The 20,989-nt window shown below is 40.2% G+C and overlaps 1 protein-coding gene and 1 pseudogene across 1 annotated transcript; one reads left to right on the top strand and one right to left on the bottom strand.

Moving 5' to 3' along the window:
• Positions 1 to 1,133: 1,133 nt before the first annotated feature.
• Positions 1,134 to 4,362, bottom strand: LOC117438792 (uncharacterized protein C12orf45-like; annotated as a pseudogene).
• Positions 4,363 to 15,471: 11,109 nt separating this feature from the next.
• On the top strand, positions 15,472 to 19,066 carry LOC117438790 (solute carrier family 41 member 2-like; the record flags this gene model as incomplete). The annotated part of the gene is made up of 2 exons (XM_034074182.1): positions 15,472 to 16,171; positions 18,955 to 19,066. Coding segments are annotated over exons 1-2 (535 nt in total), but the record flags the coding sequence as incomplete, so codon positions are not given.
• Positions 19,067 to 20,989: the final 1,923 nt, after the last annotated feature.

The raw sequence follows: 20,989 nt of genomic DNA, 5'->3' as shown, positions 1-20,989 counted from the left end.
CTGAGTTAAGATGTTGGCTTTCAAGCTTCTTCAGTTTGAAGAAAATTTTCCATAGGGACCTCACCTAGCAAACTAAGCATACTAAGACCACTTGCCCTTCTAGGAGTGCAACTTCACTCAAAGCTTATCCTGATCTGTGGGCTTGCCATTTAAAGTAGCAGTCCCATTCTCTGATTCCCATCCTTTCTTCACTTATAACTTTTTGTGGTTTAACTAGTTAATCCCAGTAATTCAAGCCCCCTTTTCTATTTTAAGTCACAATTGTGAAAGAAAGACCAGAATCCTTGTTATTTCTTATCACAAATAATACAGAAACAGATAGCTTTAAGTATGGGATTCAAAGGAAATTCTCTAAATAACTGCAGGTTTCATGTCATGACATCAAGTTTAACATTTGAGGAAATACAATATAGAAAATTTTAATGGTGTATAGGATAAAAAGTTCCTTTAATAAACAAACAATGACATTCAGGAGCACAACAGATACTTCTGAAATGCAAACTGTTTTATGTTGTAAATACAACAGCCTAAATAACTGTATTTGATCAATCTGAGGTAAGTATGAATGAGACATACTTTCACTGATTTTTAGTTTTTACAACTGTTTCAAGCTAACCTAAGTATAGGCCAGCTGAAAATGTAGCTTTTTTTCTTCTGGCAGTGACAGAATGGAGAGGACATAAATGTGGCAGGGAAAATGGGGACACAAAAAGTGTAGCTTAAAGCAATTGTAATACCACAGCAGCAGACTTGACTGTTTAAGTACTGAGGGTATCCTACACTACAGCCACAAATGTTCCAGATAGGAGCTAGCAGACTACCTATAATGACAGGGACTTCAGTGCAGGCAAAAAAACGTAAATAATCCTTTGCTGACCTCTCTTTAGAGCCATGGCTGCCCTTACCCATGCCAGCTCACCTTGAAATACTCAGCTGTTGCTTTAGTGTTCAACAGTCACTGCCGTGAATGCAATGTAAACATACCTCTATCGCACTTCAAGATACTGGTTTAATATTGAAAGCATTGTGCATAACACTTTATGGGATATGGGATATAAAAACAAAGCTTTTTTTCTTAGTTAACTTTTCCCTGACCTTGAAGCAAAAACCTCTTCCAGCACACTACAAAAAATCTTCCTTCAACAACCTTTCTTCAACAAAGCAACAGAACAATAATTTTAACTTAACTAGCTCTAAGTGCCGCAAATGTTAGCTGCTTTCTTAGTCTAATCTGCTATGAAATTAACTTCCATGTTGCTCAATGAATAAAACTGTACTTAGTTCTTTAGAAATCCAGCCAGTCATGAGTGGATCCTAAATTGTCCACCACGTAAACTACGACATTTCACATGATTCTGAGGGACGCTACATCAGGAAACAAGGTGTTTTTAAGGGCCAAGTCTTCAAAGTAAGAAACATGATTTGGGGTTTCCGGTGAGTTTGGTTTGGTTAATTTATTTTTTTTTTTTTGTAAAATAAAATAGATTTACTCATTCACTTTGCTGTCCAGAATTTCTATTTTGCCTTTTTCTCTCTTTGTTTAGGAAACTTAATGTTGTCTATTGTCACTTCGCCAGCTATAGAGTCATCTTCAGATTCAGAGTCATCTTCTGAAGTTTAATATCTCTTCATCTGTATCAGAATCACTCAGTTCAACTACAGCCACATTCTGAGGAAAAAGACCTTAGTTAGCTCATTATACATTTCTATATCGCTTCAATCATTTGAGTAAAACATAAAGCGAACACATAAGAGATTAATACCATAAGAAAACCACAATCACAATTAGACTAACTTCTGAGTTCTCCTAGGATTATGGCAAATATTAACAGATCCTAAATATTTAAATTATAATTCATATTGCCCTTCAGCAAATACAAGGCCATTTCTTCAGCATATACCAGCACTGGACAACCTACCGCACGTAGGCTGGATACAACCTAGGAGAACTCTGAATCCAGCCAGTGGCCAACAAATTGTTCTGACAGCTCACACCCCAAACTCCAAGCTGCCTGTTTCTCTGCCTTTTTATCTTGCAGGTCTGCAGCTTGAAGGCATGTCAGGGACACGCACCTATCACATCACCTTCATATTAAGATTTTCTTACATGAGTTTGTGGCTGTAACACTTCAGTTAAAAACAGAAGGAAAACACTGATGTAAGGTAAATAAGACAAATACCAGCCATAAAGGATCACAGCACTAACAACTTTTCTAAACCCAAGATCTATAGTCAGTCCCTAAAAACACCTACAAAGCACAGCTGAAAACCAGTTATTACTCTTATAATAAAGCCTTCCAATATGCCTTACTACTCCTTTTATCTTGTCCAGTTTCTAAAATCACCCACAAGATATTTAGAATAAATTTGTGACATAATTTTGATTCAGAATTGTTGATCCAAATGTTGTCTTATTCTCACCTTAAACTACTTCATCCTCAGTCATTAAATTCTGGTAAGTGTGAAAACCAAGCAGTAAATTTAAACCAAAATAAGCTGTATCTATGTTTTGAATTTGCAGATCGTGGACTAAAATAGTAAAGACTTGGCTTTATCTATCAAATCAGCTCATTCTAAGATCAGATCATTATTTTAACCACATGTAATTTTATGAAATAAAATTTCAGTAATTATTTACCATTTCTATAACTTTTTCTGTTGCACTGTCTAGATTTTCAATATCAAACTGATGAGCTGGTGCTGTAATCATTTTTCTTCTTAGCTCATCATTTGCATGGGCCATCTGTGGTAAAAAGCTCTGTACTCGGTCCAAAACTGAAAAGAAATAATTATCACGTGCATATAAACAAACAGATGCACATTAGTTTATACAGTTATACCTCAGAAATATAAGCATTTAAACAGATTGCATTCAGCTGCTATTTCTAGTTGCCTATTAATTTAAACAGTATTCAATTTCCCAAGACATAAAACAGCAAGAGAGAAATGGTGTGGCCATCCGGGGTCAGGGAAAGTGATCATCCCTCTGTACTTACGGCTACTCCTCGGCATCCTCACTGTCCTGTAAGGCTGTGGCCTCCTTGCTGCTGCATTTTGATCTGATCAACAACGTTTCTTTCCAGACCTGGAAACAAACGAGTGTTTGAATGTTCACCTTCATCAGTCACAAATGTCACATTTTAACTGGTGAAGCTCACTACTGCTTTGCAGGTTCAACACAGAATTAGATAAATTCAAGGCAGCAGAGTTATAATGAGGCACTGCAAGGACTAAGCAGGAATATACCCTCTAGCATCCCTCCCCTTTAGGTGCAGACACAGGGCAGTTACAAGAATAGGGAGTACACAGTGCTTAAAACTAACAAGTTTAACAAGGCAAGGCTGGATGGGGCTGTGAGCAACCTGGTCTAGTGGAAGGTGCCCCTGCCCACAGCAAATGGGGTTGGAACTGCATGACCTTTAAGGTCCTTTCCAACCCAGACCACTTGGAGATTCTATTAAGTCCTCTGCAACTACCATCTACTACTGCAGTTCTTAGAAGGAAGAATACTGAGCTATGCAGACCACTGGCCTGACCCAGCAGGTCACTTCATATGGGCTTACGATTGTTTTTAGTCTTTGTCAAGATTTATTTAGTGACAGTTCCTAATGCACAAATAAACCACCTGTAACACCCCGCAGCAAACACAGTGAGGTAGCATCTAACATGTGCTACTTACACTGATTTCAACCCCTTCCCTCACGTGCGTGACTGTGGTGGCCATCAATGAAATCAGGCCAGAACAGTGGTGCTGACGACCTAAATTAACTGTTTCCAAGAATAGCGCCGTAAAAGCCAAACTATGTAGGGGAAAACGCTGCATTAGTCAAGACCTTACACCGTCTACTGACCCGTTGGCCTATTATCGTTAAATAAAGTGAAGGTTTATTTCCTTCTAACACTTCTTTATCCTCACAGAAACGCTGTTACCACTAAGGATACTCATTTAACGTGGTCTTTCACTGTATTCACTTCGTACCGCAGCAGCACTGCCTGGGAAAGGGGCTCTCCTTCGAAAACACGCCGCGTAAGGGAGCAAGCACCGGCACCCGGCCCGCCTCAGAAGGCCACCTCCTCGGGCTGCCCGCCGCTGGGGGAGGCCGATGCTCACCACAGGCCGAGCCGACCCCCCGATCCCCGGCTAAACCCTCCCCGATCGGTGCGTGTAGGGCTGGGGGGGAAGGAGCCCCGCAGCGCTGTGGTCCCGGCCAAGAGGCCTGCGGGGGACCCCAGTCAGAGTGGAGAGCGATGCTGACCCTCCCGGCCCGGCCCGCGCTCCCGCCGCCGCGGAGCCCGCTCACCTCCTCGGAGCCCCACGGCCAACAGCTCCCGAGAGGCAAGCCACGCCGCCATCCCCGCCATGCCCCAACACAACCGGAAACGGAGCCGGGCCGTGGGCCCGCCCCGCAGTGCCCTCTGGAGGGCGGGAGGAGCAAAAGCCGCCCCAAAAGCCACGGCGAGGATTTAGCGGCTCGTATGGGGCTCCACGGCGTTAGCGCCGCTCTTTACCGCGCCCGATAACCGGCTGTCGTGGTTTAAACCAAGTCCACGCAGCTCGTTCACTCACCCCCCCCCTTGCTCCCCCAACTCCCAGAGAGTTAGGAAGGAGAATCCAAACAATGTGGCCCCACGGCTTGAGATAAGCACAGTTTAATAGCTAAGGTATAACACAATCACTACTGCTACTACTACTACAAGTAATGATGATAAAGCCAATAACAAGTGAAGAGAATACAACACCTCACCAGCCACCGACCCATAACTCACCCCACCCTGCCCAACCGAGCACCAACCAATACCTCCTCCATCCCCCCAGAGAGCTCCCAGCCCTTCCGCTCTCTCCCGGTTACATCCTGGGTATGACGGTGCTATGGTATGGAATACCTCTTTGGCTAGCCTGGGTCAGGTGTCCTGTCTCTGCTTCCTCCCGGCCCTCCCCTCCTCCCTGGCAGAGCATGAGGCTCAGAAAAGGCCTTGAGCAAACCAAACACCAAGAGCAGTAACTCCAACATACTTGCTATCAGCAAACCGTTCCCAGCCTGAAAGTCAAAACACAGCACTGCACCAGCTACCAAGAAGGAGAAAAATGACTGCTACTGCTCAAAGCAGGACACTGGCACAGACACCTACAGTCACGTAAATACGGGGTTAATAATGCAGAAATGAAAACAATTCACGGTACAAAGACAAAAAAAAGGGGAGGCAGTTAAAATCTTTACGGAACGATTTGGCATGAAAACTCCATCTCATCGCCCTGAGGAGAAAATGAAACCAAGCTTCAAGCAGGTAGCACTGCCTGAAGGCCTGCCAGCTGCTGCTCCTGTTTGAGAACCTTCCCGTTTTCACTGTCACAATTTGACAAACATACCTAAAATTAAATGTCAGGCCCTGAGGGGATTTCAGCTATCTCTTGGAAAAGCAGCTTGCACAAACCACCAAGTTCAGCTGACACCGGCCACCCTGTTGCTCAGGATTTGCTCTTCAGATTCTGCCCCTGTCTGCTTGTAATGTGAAACTGTGAAAGAGAACTGAACGCTTGATATGAGACGAGATGGGAAGTCCAAGCCAAAACAGAGAAAAAGTAGTAACCAGGTGGGCGGTGTTTATAAGCCCTCATTGCAGAACACAAGGGAAACAAACGAAAAACCAGATCCCAGTATCTTAGAATTAACAAATACAGGGTTAGACATTAGGAAGAAATTCTTCACCATAAGGTTGGTGAGACACTGGAACAGGCTGTGCAGAGAAGCCGGGCAGCCTCATCCCAAGCCCAGAGCAGCTGTGGCTGCCATGATCCCCGGCAGTGTTCAAGGCCAGGTTAACAGGGCTTTGAGCAACCTGGTCTAGTGGAAGGTGTCCCCTGCCCATGGCAGGGGGTTGGAAACTGGATGAGCATTAAGATCCCTTCCAACCCAACCTGTTTTGTGATTCTCGGAATACAGAGGAAACCTTCTGCAGGGCCTCAGGCAAGAGCCTACCCTCCTGTTTTCCCACCAGCCTGTCTCAAACCAGTGTCCTCTGTCACCTTCCTTTGGGATAATATTCCCTTGGGATGTACCAGGTCCATTCCACCAAATTTTCAACACGGTTTGCACCTTTCTACCCAACGGTGCTCCAGGATTTTGATTTTTCAAAAAAAAACTCCTGTTGCTAGCCATACTGACTGAAAGATCTTGAGGACTTTTTGGCCACGAAAGCAACTCCCGCTGAGTCAGCACACAGCCCAGAGTAACAGTGTGTGAACCTCAAATAATCTATTTCACCATGGGTATTATGTGATTTCGGTAGAGGGAGTGGCATAACAACCATCTAGGAACCTGTAATGGGGACTGATGAAATGATTGCCCAAGATCACCAGGCAAGGAATTGGAAAAGCCAGAAATAGTACCCTCAGGTGCTGTTCCCAAACATCAGCTGTACGGTCTAACCTACTGGCTGCAGCAGTGGTTATGATCTTTATCTGGTTTGCAGGGTGGCCCAACTACATATCCACATATGAGCACACCTGAAGCATGGATATGTGTGGCTGCTACCAGGGCAGGTGACAACAGTACCCATAGCCCAAATTCCCAACAAATGCAGACTTGAGGCACCATCTGCCACTGAATTAATAATGCAAAGGTTTGAGCTCTTTCATTCATTCCGTGCCATATTGACCCAAGAGTTTAAGATGATGCTGTGTATTTCGCTACAGTAGTGCAGATTGTTTTGGCCCCAGTCATAGATCTCAGAGATCTCCTCAGAGAGAAAGAGGAAGAAAAGAGAACTGGGATTTCTTGATAGTGACAGCAGCCAAGTCTACAGCATCTTTTTTCCTTTCTATAGACAAAACAAAAGACAGCTTGTGCAAGTCACCAAGTATTGGCCTGCCATGGAGTTAGATGCTGTGGGTATGTGTGGAAAAGCAGAGATTTAAGCATAGGTAAAAAACATTAGGAGATGTGCAAGAAGATGCCCCATTCCTAGCATTTTTCAAGGCCAGGTTTGACAGGGATTTGAGCAACCTGGTCTAGTGGAAGGTGTCCCTGACCATGGAACTACATGATTTTTAAGGTCCCTTCCAATGCAAACCATTGTGTGATATGATTCTAAAAAATGCTAGTAATTATAATAAATGCACAAGTTTAGCCAGCCTGACTATTTAAATGAATTGATATAAAGTGTGTCTCAAGACAAAGAGTTTTGAGGACTGATTAAAAGCACTCAGGAAGGCCTTGCCTCTGTGCTTAGTTTAATGCAGACAATTGTTGTCTACAGAGTCACTCACAGACTTATGCTAAAGCACTTGGTGCTGTGCACAGGGCACGCAGCCTAGCTGGGCAAGAACGAGAGAATATTTCAACTGACCCAAATACTGGAATCAGCCGGATTCCTTAGGAAGCTATTTTTAGCCAGCTGGCAGGAAAATGCCCTAGTGCTGACATTCTAGAGCCAGCACAAACCAGCGGCTCTGGCGCTAGGTCGCCACGAGAGCTTCTCCAACTGGAAGCGAAGGCGCCCGGTGGTGGCGGCGGCTGCTGCGCATCACCGGCCACATCATCGCGGGGGCCGCCCGCCCTCCAGCCGCTTCCGCGCCTGCTCAGTGGCGGCGGCTCTCACCTAGCTCCGGAGCTGTCACTGCCGCCGGGCTGCTCCCTCCCCACCGGAGAGATGGAGCGGGGACCCGGGGCCGCCGCCATCGCCCTCGCCCAGGTGAGGGGAAGGCGCGGCCTGAGGGGGGCGGTGGCGGTGGTAGAAGGGGAGAGGGGCTGGGGTGGGCTGGCGACCTGCCGTCCGGGGCGAGGGAGGCGGCGGCCGGGAAAGTTTCCTCCGGAGCGGCGGAGCTGCCGGGCGCCGCCCTGCGGGCGCTGCCCTGGCCCCGGTGCCCGAGGGGACCGACAGCCCCGGTGAGCGGTGCGGCTCACCCAGTCCCGCCCCAGGGCCCTGAGGAGCCCCTCGCAGCCTCTCTCTTACCACCCGTACCGCGCCGGTTTCTCTGCCCTCCGCAGATCCCCGCAGCCGTTTTTTAGCATCGTGCGCTGCTCCAGGTAGCCTGGACAATGAGCCTTTTCTTCGGCTTCGCTCTGTCTGCGCACCATCCGTCCCGCGTTTCCAGTGGCACTGATTCCCTGGCGCTCTGTACGTCCGTATGTGCTTGCCTCTCTCTTCCCACCTGGCATCCTAAAAGCAGGCCAGAATCTGTCACCACAGATGCGCTTGCGAGACAAGTGTGGAACTTGTACCCAAATAGCACACATACAGAATAACACCGTCATCTTTTCTTGTTTACAAGCATTTTTGTTTACAAGCACTGTAATTGACGTGCAGTGGTACGCTGATGCTCTTTTCATACTTCTCTGCCAAAGCACAGGAGCTGTTAGTGATTTCCTCTACTTTACTTTCTACTTTGTAGTTAATTCTCAATTAAGTTGAGATTGAGGTTGTGTCTCTAATTTCAGTGAAATGAAATTAATTCAATTTCAATTAATTTAATTTCAGTGAAAATTATAATTTCCTCCCCACCCACCCCATTGTCCAGGATGTGGTTGTGTGTCTTTCTCATTCATATGTGATCCTAGATTACAGAGCACACTGCCTTAGCCAGGCTCTGATAAGCAGAACATATACAATTAAATAGTTGTTTGGTCATAGTGTCAGGAACAAAAGAAAAAAGTCAGTTCATGAATCTTTTCTGGGTAGAGTCTTAGCAGGATTTGATAGACAACTAACATCTTAAGCTGTCCTCACTTTACCGGTTCAGTAATGCTGGTCAAAAAATGAGAGCAGGTGGGAGAACCTGTTTTGGCAGCATTCCCTACACAGACTGCCTTAAACAGGTTTTGAAACCAGAACCATAAATACTACAGTATCACTGGTAGACACTTCAGAAGTAGAAATAACAGTGTATCATTTTTCTTTTCAAATACCTCAGGATATTAGCCACAGAAAACAATGGGAAGTCTGTATCCTAGTGCCTGAGTTAATAAGCAATTCATCCCTCCTTGGTGATGACAGTGGAAACCCCTAATCAGGAGTCCAAAAAGTACAGTTAGGACCCATCCTGGTAAGTACCTCTTGGTTACTTAATCTAGAGGGCTGTATTACCTTATATTTCAAACCTTCCCACCTGCTTTTAATGGGTGGGATGTGATTTGCCTGGTATTTTTCATGTTGGTATTCCACTTGAGTGATTTTACAACGTGACCACATTTCACAGCTTTGCTGCCTCATTTCTGGCTCTGTTTTGGCCTCTTGTAATTGAGTTGCCTTAAAAGTGTATAGGCAAACCAAATCTTTTTCCTCCAGCTGCTTTTGTCTTCTTTGGGGCCAAAATCAAAAGCTGTTATGCTCAGGAAGTAGAATGCAGCAACCCCAACCTTGTCTGAAAACAGAGCCTGAGGCTGGCAGCTCTTTCAGTGTTTTATATTCAAGAAGGCAGCCAGAGGTTCTTTAATCTGTTGGGGTTTTTTTCTCCTTACTATTTTTCCTTCATTTCTTTTGCTACTGATATAACCCCCAACTGCCATACTATAAACTGCCATACTATAAACACAATGTTAACCAGTTTACTGCATTGTATTTAAGCAGTGGCATGTAATGCCCATGTATCTGCCTTGCATGGCACATTTGTTGAATTTCAGCGTGTTTTCCAGTCTTTAATGCTCAACATTAAGTACCTGGTATAAATAATCTTACCCCAGGGTGCCACCTCAGGTTGCAGATTCTATAATATGTTTAATTATAAAACAGTCTGTTTATGGTGCTGAGGTGGTATGATGGATCTTTCACTTTCGACTGATAAGTCCACTACAGCAATGTAAATGATTAGCCACAACTGAGATAAGGATGTCAGTGTGATACCGGGAATTGTATGTATACAACAGACAGTAGTGGGAAAGAAGCGTGCAGACCCCTGTATCACCCATGTAAAATTTAAAAGAAGCCCCCCCCACACACACACCTCACTTTTCAAACTTTACAGAACCTCAGAATTATTGAGATCAGAAGGGGTCTCAGTGTAGGGTGAAGCAGAAACAGGTTGCTGAGCGCTGTGTCCAGTTGGGTTTCAAATATTGCCAAGGATGGAGTCACTGTTTGGACCAGTATTGAAGCACTCTTACGGTAAAATAAATAAATGCATAATTAAAAAGCACATTTCTCTATGTTTAAATGTAATTTCCTCTGTTTCGGTTTGTATTCATTACTTTTCATCCTTGCATTGAAAAGAGTCTGGCTTCATCTTTGAAGACAGAAAAGAATCCAGCTTAATCTTTGCTTATTATGGCAAAATATTAAAGCTCAGTATTTCATTAATGTCTCATATTACTTTCCTGAATCCCTTTCCAAGGATTGTTCTTGTACTGAGATATGTTTTTTCAAAACAGGCATGTTTAAGCTATTGTATTTCATTATGGACTACCTAGCAGTGCAACATAGAGATTATTATTGCTTTAAAAGATTACCTGTAAAAAATACTTGTAGCTTTTAGGAAAAAATGGGATTTGACTATGGTCTTGATTCGCTTTGGATCCTGTGAAAGCACTCAATATTACTGACATAGGTCTTATCTTTTGATATTGTTAGCCAAATGGGAAGAAATCAGAAGATTAATATTCCTGGAGCTAGACATTGATAAATATTTGGTTTAGCCTGCCGTAGTATTGACTTTACAAGTTTCATACCCAATTCTTTCCCCTCCCCCTTTTTTGAGGGTTCTTAAAAAAAAAACCAAAAAAGGTGGTTTAATTACTAATTCTTTTAATGCTTTAAATAAATGATCAGCAGTCTAAGCACTGTATGATCAAATTTAGCTTTAGAATCCAGTCCCTTAATCGTTCTGATCGTAGATGTTCTTTAAACCCTGGGAAAGTTAGAAAGTATAGAAACATCATCTTCTTCCCATGCTCTTGCCAACATTGCTTCAGACACACCCATGATTCAGTTCTCAATTGTTTGGTTAATAATGAAGACCGTTCTTGCTGCCTCTTCCTGAACAGTTGCATTTTCTTTGTTGTGTTCATCTTTCTCAGATGAATCAAGATCAACAAAGCAACCAAAGGTGATGGATGGAAAAATGTGATAATGATCAGGTGTTCAGTTTCATAGCTGAAGCATCTGAGGTTTTGCTAAAGCAGCTATCCATTTCCAAAAGTCAGCATCTCTTTCAGCTCATGGTTCTGTTTTCCACAACATCTGTTTCTGCCTGTCTCTTTCACTCATTGTATATATTGTCTCCATGTGTATGTTTTTAAACTGCTGTGTACATCAGTTGTATAAATCATTATGGTAAAATTGGTTTTGTTATTTGTTGCATTGCTAAGTGTCTTCTCAGGAGCACCTCTTTGCAGGACTGTTTGTTTACGCTTGTGTATGCTTGCAGAATTGAGAGAGAGAGAGGTGAATAATACACAGTAATTGTTATGTGATATAAAATGCATGAAGGAAAAGAAGAAAACTATTAAAAGTAGTTACTTAGACAACAATAAAGGAATCTGGGCTTAGGTTCTTATTTTGTTTGTAGGGACAAGATGTCCTTTCACTTCATATATAACATGCCAGGTATGATAAATTTGAGGCTGCTTCTTGGCTTCTCAAAGGATCTTTGTCTCTTTTCTTTTTTTTTTAGTACTTCATCTTTCTCTGTAACCGCCTGGTTGTACAGCAGGAAACCAGATTCATTTATCTTCCTACAGAATGCACATGGCAGGGGGGGTTGGAAGTAGATGATCTTAAGGTCCTTTCTAACCCTAACTATTCTATGATTCTATGGATTTTTGAGATTTTTACCACCTTTTCTTCATAGGAGTTACTCAAGTAACTCAAGAGCTTGGTTCTTTAGCTGGCCATATCTTTTCTAGACAGCACAATAAAATCAGCATTGTTCTTGTCAATAACAAAGTTTCTTAGGAAGTTCTTGTCCCTGAGATCATGCTGTTCCTTAGATGGTTTACTGCATTCTGTAGGTAGATTCCCCTCCCCCCACAGAGTTACAGCAATATTAGAATCCTGTAACTCAGGATTATTGCATCAGATGACATTTGGGAAATTATCTTTGTTGGAACAGGGTTTTAGAAATGAATAGTTACATTCAGAAGGCTTTGTAGTTATCTCGTCCTCTATGCTCTGAAGAAGTAATTATTCTTCACTGTATAATATAGTTTTCAATTTCTCTTCTTAAATTCTCATTTTCCAACATCTATCATTAGTTCACTTTTTGTCATTATAAGTCTTTTTGGTAGGAAAAACCTAAATGGCTCTCATCCAAACTGCTTTGTACTATTTCAACTGTTAGCTGTCCATGCCAGCCTCATCCTCCCTTTGTAACTTGCTAGTTGACTGGATCATTTTTTCTGTTGCTCTTTTTTTCCCCTTTTATTTGTTAACACTTTTTCATATTAAATGAAACCAAATCTTCCCAAAAGATTTGGTTCTTAAAAAATAAAGTAGTAAAATGTAAAAGGAGAAAAAGCCATGTGTTAGAGAGATATGCATCATTAACCCAAATATTTTTGGCCAGAGTTCCAGACCAGTGAGTAATTTCCATGAGTCACTGGTCTAGCACTCTGGTGATGTGACTGGAGGACATGTTGGAGAAACCACAATGAGAGCAGACTCTGCCTTGTTAAAGCTATTGGAAAATGTTCTCAATGTATTTCCCTGCAAGTGAAATAAAATCCTTCATTTGTTACTCCTCTCCTCAAAAAAAATAACACTGCCCCTCCCCCCCCAAAAAAAAGCAGTTGAGGATGCTGTGGGTCTCACTGCGTGTCTTTCATCATAGACACTTTTATGCCTTAATTGTACACCCCCATATTTGAAGTCCATCATGCCATTTCTATAATCTGAATGTTTCTTGTGACCAACTGAAGCTCAGTCAGCAGATCTACAGCTTTTTCCTCTGCAAGCTTCCTAAGTAGGTGGCACTTCCTATTGTCGTAAATCATTTGGCAGCCTCTGCCACCCTAGGCTATACCCTTCCTGAAAGCTGAATTTTCCTCAGCTTCCATGAACTTCTTTCTATTCATCTTAATCCTTCAATTCTATAAAGCTCTTTGCTTTTTGTCTTGGAAGTTGATAATACGTTGATAATTTAATGATATATCTTCTTCTGATTTTCTTGTTTTTACATACCATTTCTTTTCTTTTACATAGATAGTGCCACCATTGGGTCAGGAAAAAACGAACTTGCCTCGTTGCTCTGTCTTTCTGTAGCACTTAACAGAGCACCATTTTGGCCTGTGGTTAGAGCTCCTCTGGGATAGCAGCAAAAATTGTTTTGTTATTCCCAATTAAAGTGTGTGGAAACCAGAATTGAAGCCTAGGAGGTTTTGTGCACTTATGCTAAAAGGTTCAACATAGCACAATCTGTTACAGAACAGCAAAAGATACTGCAGGAATCTTGCTTAGTTAAATTCCTCTGTTGGTCTTGTGGAAAAAAAATGCTTTTTCTTGCAAAACTTGATTTCTTTCTCAGTGAAGCAATGAACTCCATTGTAACTTTAAAGACATTTGTTTCTTGGTCAGAGGTCCTTGAGTAAAGCAATTGGTAGATGGAAAAATCTTCATACTGTGTCTGAGTCATCTCCTCACTCAAAAAAACCAAACCAGGTAATTCTGTGAGCAGCAGGACTTTTGAAATTGACTTACCATATATATGAGTGAATTATCCTGACACAATATTTGAAGATGCCTTACAGCAATGACACAATCTGATTCTCTTATAAGGCTGTTAGTTACTAAAATCTTTGATGTCTCTACTCTCTGTCAAATCTATCTTGGATATATCCAGAAATCCAACCCTAAACTATTCTATGATTCTGTGACTTAAAATATACTGAAACACAGGGAGGAAAAGTATAGGGATCACAACATAAACAGTATGATCTTAGGGCCCAATTTTCTTAGGAGGCATAGATTTAAAATCCTCCAAGCCTGAACTATTTTTATTTCCTACAGTCTGTAAAAATATGCTTCGCAGCTTTGCATAGATACAGTGTCTTGGGCCTTGTGGAATTGTGTTATCCCATATCATGCTGGTGTAGTCTGTCTGACCTTTGTTTCTGTGTTTATGCCAATCATTTACTTGTATTCAAGAAGTCAAGTAATAAATACCAAAGTCAGCAAGGCTTCAAGTCAAATTAAGACTGTTAGTTTTTAAGTTACCATAACTATTATCACACCATGAAAATTGAAATTCCTATTGGAAGGTAAAGTGTCTTCTGATGGAAATGTCAAATGACGTGAGACTGCCAATATATCCTTGCTAAATTTTCTACCACAGTGGCAATTTCAAAGTAGAAACAAATGCACATTAAATGACATGAAACAGAAGATAAAAGAGTGTATCTGTATGATTTGCAGAAAGCAAACAAAACTGACCACATCTAGTGCTAATATTGATCTAATAATTATATTTTAGTGTTTACTAGACCTCATAATAACCAATATTTCAGGAAATGTCTGCAACCTACACCTCATACAAAATGAAATTAAACTAAGGTTTTAAACACCTTTATTTTAATTATCTTAAGTCCTAACCCTTTTCTAGGTTTAATTAAATTCTAATATGCCATATATATGAATACCGTACTGTGGGCTAATTTTTATATTAGGCTAATTTAAGCTATTTTAGACTGATTGGTCTGAATTTCATTACTGTCTTCTTTCCCTGATGTGGCATTTTAAGAAAAAATTCTTCAGTTTTATTATGTATATAACAGCTTTTTATATATAATAACATACATCCATGCATACATAATTTGTGTGTTTGCTTCAGAGAAAAATCAGTTGTTAGGATTTTAAATTGTCATGCTTTGAATTGTACATACCAATATTGATTTGTCATCTTTTTATTTGGATGGAGGGCAGGGACTGTCAACATATGAGACTTTTGACACCCAGGATATTGCTTTGGATTTATCACCTCTGATAGTAATTTTAAACTAGTATGTCTTTTTCTTTACTTTTTTTCTGGGCTTCTTTCCATTAGCATAGAGTGGGAGAAACAACAGTGGCCTCACAGTGCATCATGTGCATTTCATTTGTCCGTACCGTTACTCTTTGCAGAAATACTTTTCTCTTGTGACCTGCTGCCTTCAAGGCTGCTGCAAGTCTAGAGCTACACATGGTATCTGCCTGAAGACTTCGACTTCCTGGGCTTCAAAAAGGGAAAAGCCAGGCCCTCATCAATTCACCTAAGTTCACACTGCTGTGTCTTTCTTTCACTGGGAAGAACACCATTTTGTGAAACTTCCTCACCCACCAGCTTTCCCTTTTTACTTCTCATTTCTTCAATTTAGGCAGTTAGACGTTGGAGGATATTGGCATTTCTACAAATAATTTGCTTTGGAAAGATACTGAGTGATCAGAAAAATTGAATCAGCATCTCATATCTTCTGTAGAGTTAAAATATTATAAAGCCTGAATATATGTTTCTTACTTTTTTGCAGATCCAGTCTTGCTTATGAATTGCTGAAGATCTGAGATCAATGAAAAAACATCTTTGCATGAAAAAAAGAATCCTTTGCTCTTTTTGTTTTAAAATCACCAGACATGGCACTTAGTGACTCACCTACAAGATTTCTTCACTGACATCTGAAGAACAAAGTGCTTTTCAACCTGTACTTCTGTAGCACTATTGACTAACTGTAAAGGCAGATCTACCATCTCCAAAACAAACCACAAAATTCATGACAGAGAACGTTTTGTAAACTGGACCATAAACCTTAATACAATTCAGTCTGATAAATTTTTGAAGCTCCTTTTGAGTATGGTTCCTGTTGTTTACCAAGTAAACCAGGATGAAAGACACAAGAAAGTAAATGGTGTCTGGCAAGATGGATTACAACCGGCAGGACACAATTTTAATGTTAGGTCTGAACAACACACAGAATACCATCACTTCTCCGACCCAAGTTTTCATGGTAGCAATGGACACAGCCCATCTAGCTGTAGCCCTAAGTATGATGATTTTACCAGTTACAATTACTGTGATGGAATGGGTGCTTCGGAAACAGATGCCATGTTGCAGGAAGACAAGCTATCTACTGACAGTAATGAAGATATCATCATGGAAGGAAGTACAAAACAACCCAAAGAATCTAGTAGTATTATGGCATTACAGATACTCGTACCTTTTTTGCTAGCAGGATTTGGAACTGTTTCGGCTGGCATGGTTTTAGATATTGTACAGGTTGGTATTTGCTTTGAAATATTTGTTTCAACAGGTAGTCTGTGATGTGTATAATTCTAATACATGATACTGCAGATGTTTACAATATTGAGGAGTAATTAGGTCTGTGTATGGTTTTGCTGCTATGAGCGCCTTTCTCCTAAACCGCATCTTAACAAGTTCCAGTGTTTGATTTGGAGCCATTCCAGTCTTGGTAAGTATCCTTGCTTAGTCACAGTGAGCTGGTGAACAAAACCATTACCTTCTGCTTGAACTAAGGATAGAAATATGGTAATGGCTCAAAATTCTGTTGACACAAATAAATGTAAACATAATGGGAGCTGTAAGTAACTGTGATGCTTCAATACATAGGAGTGTAAAAAGTCTGAAGAGTGTATTACAGTATCTCATCTCCTTGAGTGCTTCAAGTCTATGCAATTTCGGTAATACTATGTAGATTTAGTCCATGATAATGCATATGGTGTACAAAAATGTGCATTACATTTGTATGTTATATGAAATTGGTATTAAGTGATTTACATATGTTTTAAATATTCAGGTGTATATAAGTGAGCTCTTTGTAAAACATTAGGTATATTGCAAGCTATTACAAACATCAGTGGTGTCAACAGGACTGCAAAATGATGTCCACCTTGAAATACAGTTGTAGTAGGTCCAGAGAAGCCAGATTATCTTGGTTTGTGGTAGCAGATTTAGCTGGTGATGGTTATTCAGGGTAAGATAGAACTTTCTCTCAAATTTAGTTTTAATGAAGTTTAATATTTTTAAAACTTGTTTTGGAGTATGATAACAGTAAGACTCTACTGATATTGACCATTTTTAGGTCTGGTTTCTAGTTTAACACAGTTGTAGATGTCTGTAGAAATATGGATTATAATCAGTGGATTTAAAAGTAACAGTTGGCTATGAAATAATTCTCTGTGCAGTTATACTTGAAGAAAATTCTGGCGACAGTAACAGTTCAGAAAGGTTTATTGGACTAGCTCATTTTCTTGCCTTCTCTTTGCCTTTTGAAGGCTCAATTGACTTTTAGTTTTTACCTAACTTTTTTAGAAAACTGAAATTTCTTATAAATGCAAACCTCATGATTCTCTCTTCCTGTATTCACAGCAAATTACTTAAAAATATGAAATAACCACAGTATTCAAACTGAAAGAGAAATTATTCTGTTTTTTTTCTTTTGCTTCATTCAGCTTTAGGGTTTTATTTAGCTACATTTAAAGAGTTTACAAAGTTACAGATGGGTAAGAGGTGAATATCTTTGTCACTCAAAATCCTGAGAGAGCGAGGAAAGCTTGAACTTCAGTCAGTTGTAGTGAAATGAACTTTTATACGCCAAGAAAAAGGAAAATAAAAATTGACATGCAAACTTTACTGCTTCCTCACACTGTTTTACACCAGTCTTATGCTTTGTTCATTTGCATATTACCAGTGTATTCTTCTTACAAATGCTTTGTTTGTACTTAGTTAATGAAAGATTTACTGTGTGACACAGCATAATGATCAAGGAAAAGAGGCAGTTGTGCTACTGCCACTACTGGCTTCAAACCAAATTTCGCTTTCTCTGCCCTTCCCTTACGGGAATGTGTTTGTATAGCTGGTTTTTGAGTTGGGCTGGGATAGATCTTCATTTGTCCTTCAGTATTACTTTTAATCTTTATTGGTGTCCAGTCCAGCTCACCATGAATGAGAGAGATGTGACACAAAGGCAAGAATAAAGTGTCAGTGCCACCTTTTTTCACTTCAAAGTAATCACTAAACGGTGATGTTAGTGAAGCAGGCTTTTGCAATGTGACATAACATGTTTTGAAAATGAAAACATGAAGACAATAACACATGCTGAGCTGTTGTTTACAAACCATTTCATGGAAGTTCTTTCCCAGTGGTAAATAGATATGTAACTTCACATAGGGGTACTTTTCAGATCTTGTTTACATTTGAGAACTGAATCCTTTTATTTTAATTAAAATAATCATAGAATCATGGTTTAGGTTGGAAAGGACCTTAAGATCATAGAATCATAGAATAGTTAGGGTTGGAAAGAACCTTAAGATCATCTAGTTCCAACCCCCCTGCCATGGGCAGGGACACCTCCCTCTGCCATGGGCAGGGAAATAATAACTTAAATGATTGGAAATCCCTGAATACAAAGACAATTTACATTTTTGTTTAGCTGAAGTTGGTAATTGATTGCAAATTAAATACGTGGATCAACAAACATACAAAATAGCACAGCATTTCAGTGCTGAGGAGTCAGCACACAAAAAAATTAAAGATGAGCTTATGTTATAAAATCTGCCTTTTGGATTCTTCTGTATTCTTCTAAATTTTACTGTTAGAAGGAAAAGAATAAAGATCAGCTTTTTTCACTTACAGGCTTTGTTCACTTTGCAACTAATTCCATGCTGGTTTTGTGTGAGGTTTCTACTCGGAAGGGAAAAGATGAAACTATTATTGTAAATTAGGAGCAGAATTCAAGAGCAGTCATAGTACCTGGTACTATTTTAAAGTCATCAAAACCCTGAACTTTTAATTAATGACAGCTAAAGGCCAAATTTTGTATCTCTTCCTTTTGATATTCTCATCTTTGAAGTAGTAATATACAGTCATGAATCTGTTTTCTCTAAATAGGTAACAGTTCTGGCTTTAGACATTGAGGTCTAATGTAAAAAGATTGATTTCTTTATTTTAGAGGATTAAGTTATGAGCTACTGAAGTTTTTGAATATTTTGCAGATGGTCTAATTTCTCGATTTGATGTTTCCCACTGTATCCTTTATACAGCATTGGGATGTATTCAAGAATGTTACTGAAGTTTTTATCTTGGTTCCTGCACTTCTTGGTCTCAAAGGAAATTTGGAAATGACATTGGCATCCCGACTGTCAACGGCTGTAAGTAACTTTCTCTCCTCTTTGCTCTTCAGATATATGTTGTAAAATATTTTGACAGAAAAACAAACTCATTTATAACACATAAACATAAACATTTTATGCTTATGGCTTAATCTGGCTGTTGGGAAGGCTCTTTAAATCTGTTATTAAATTGACAGAGTTAAAAAGTTGACCCTCTTCTAATTTCCACACATCAAAATTTTACTTCTTCAAGTCTTCTCTTAGTCATCATTCAGAACAGATAAAGTAGCTTTTTCAGATTAAGATGTGTGTTCTGAAAGGTTGATAGGTCTCTTTGGCCTTGAGGGGCTTTAAATAGGCTAATAAAATGGGCATATTTTGAACACATTTTTCTAAAGCCAACTTGTGTGCCATGAAAATAAAGCATTGCTTACATTGCTATTCCAGACATTTGCTGATCAAACGGTAAGAAACTCTCTTGTGGCTTTCTGTTTAAATAATTTTACTCCCTTTTTGTTGTGATGAGTTTTTTTGGGGGGTCTGCTAATTATTTGTGGGTTTTTTTTCAACACTGTAACATAGCATAACTGCTTTTTTTTCTCTTCTTTCTTATGTATTTATCATAGTTCTACTCTGTGTCTCAGGGGATGTGCCATCCCTTAATTTTTCTAGTCCGAGCAAACCAGATTACCTTACCATATATCTCCTGTGTTTGCATTAATGTTCTAATAACATGGTTAAACCACTTCTGGTACTGGAACTGTATCTCTGGAAGACAATGCTTAATGCAGTGTTTCTCCTTTGTAAGATATTTTTTCCATACTTTAGCAAAGCCCCCACTCTCTGCCTGTTCCTGCCTGATTCACTCTTTCTAGAAAAGGTTTGGTTGAAGGTGTATATATAACTCCAGATGAGACCTTACTATGGCTTTGTAGAATAGCACAACCCTATTTCTCTCAAAAACTGCTCTTGAAATTTGGTAGGTTTGTATGTACTTATTTGCCTAGCAGTGTCAGACATAGACCTCACAGTCACTTTGTGATTAATGGCTGTGTCCTAGCATTTCTCCTTTTTGTGTTATTTCCAGCTGTCAATGCCATCTTCTGCAAGAAATATTATTAGTCCATAAGTGCATGACCTTTTATTTCTACTGTTGAATTTCATCTGCTTTCATTGCTGCAATCCTCAAGGACATTCAGGTTTTGTACACTATTACAATGTTTCATATTGACAAGGTCTCTCAGTTTTCTGTCATTAATAAATGTCATTGCCACATTATATTGAGTTATTGTCCAAATGCACACTGTGATGGACATAGCTTTAGAAGTCCTATGAAGGTTTGCTTGTGTCATGCCCATTATAGAAATCAATTAGTTTTGTCCCATATCCATTCCTTCATACATAAGAATTGACATGATTTGTTGTATCTTTATCGATGGCAGCCTTAGCTCTTCAATCTTATTTTCTGTATGATACTTTTCTGAGTATTCTTACCGTTTCTTAAGAGTATTTTGTGTTTAAACCTTACTGCCTTTACTGTCAGACATGGATACTTTTGGTTTTTACCTTACTTTTTCTGTTGTTGACCTGTTACTTAATTCGTTCATGTCTGGTACAGTTCGTGGCCTGAGGATTGAAAGTGCTTGTGTTGCATAGTGAAAAATCCACCAAGTCCAAGATCTGCCTTACTGAAGGCTTAAAAAAGAGGGTCAGAATCAGTTCCACCACTTCTGCTTCAGTTAATAGGATCTTTAATTCTTCGTCTTAATTGAGCTTAAGACCTTTGACAGATCATGACTCCAGAACTTCTCTGGGCCAGTCAGTGGCTGATTTCCCATCCTCACCAATGCCATCTCTTTTGTGAACCTCACAGCATTAAGGAAACATTTTGAAAAGAGTCATGCTGACTTTTTTTTGCTCTGGGAATCCTGACTTCAGTTTTCTTACCCATCAACTGTTACCAAAG

The sequence above is a fragment of the Melopsittacus undulatus genome, unplaced genomic scaffold (genome assembly GCF_012275295.1).
Source record: "Melopsittacus undulatus isolate bMelUnd1 unplaced genomic scaffold, bMelUnd1.mat.Z mat_scaffold_597_arrow_ctg1, whole genome shotgun sequence".
NCBI lineage: Eukaryota > Metazoa > Chordata > Aves > Psittaciformes > Psittaculidae > Melopsittacus > Melopsittacus undulatus.
The sequence above is the reverse complement of the archived record's forward strand: the minus strand, read 5'-3'. Positions and strand labels throughout refer to the sequence as shown.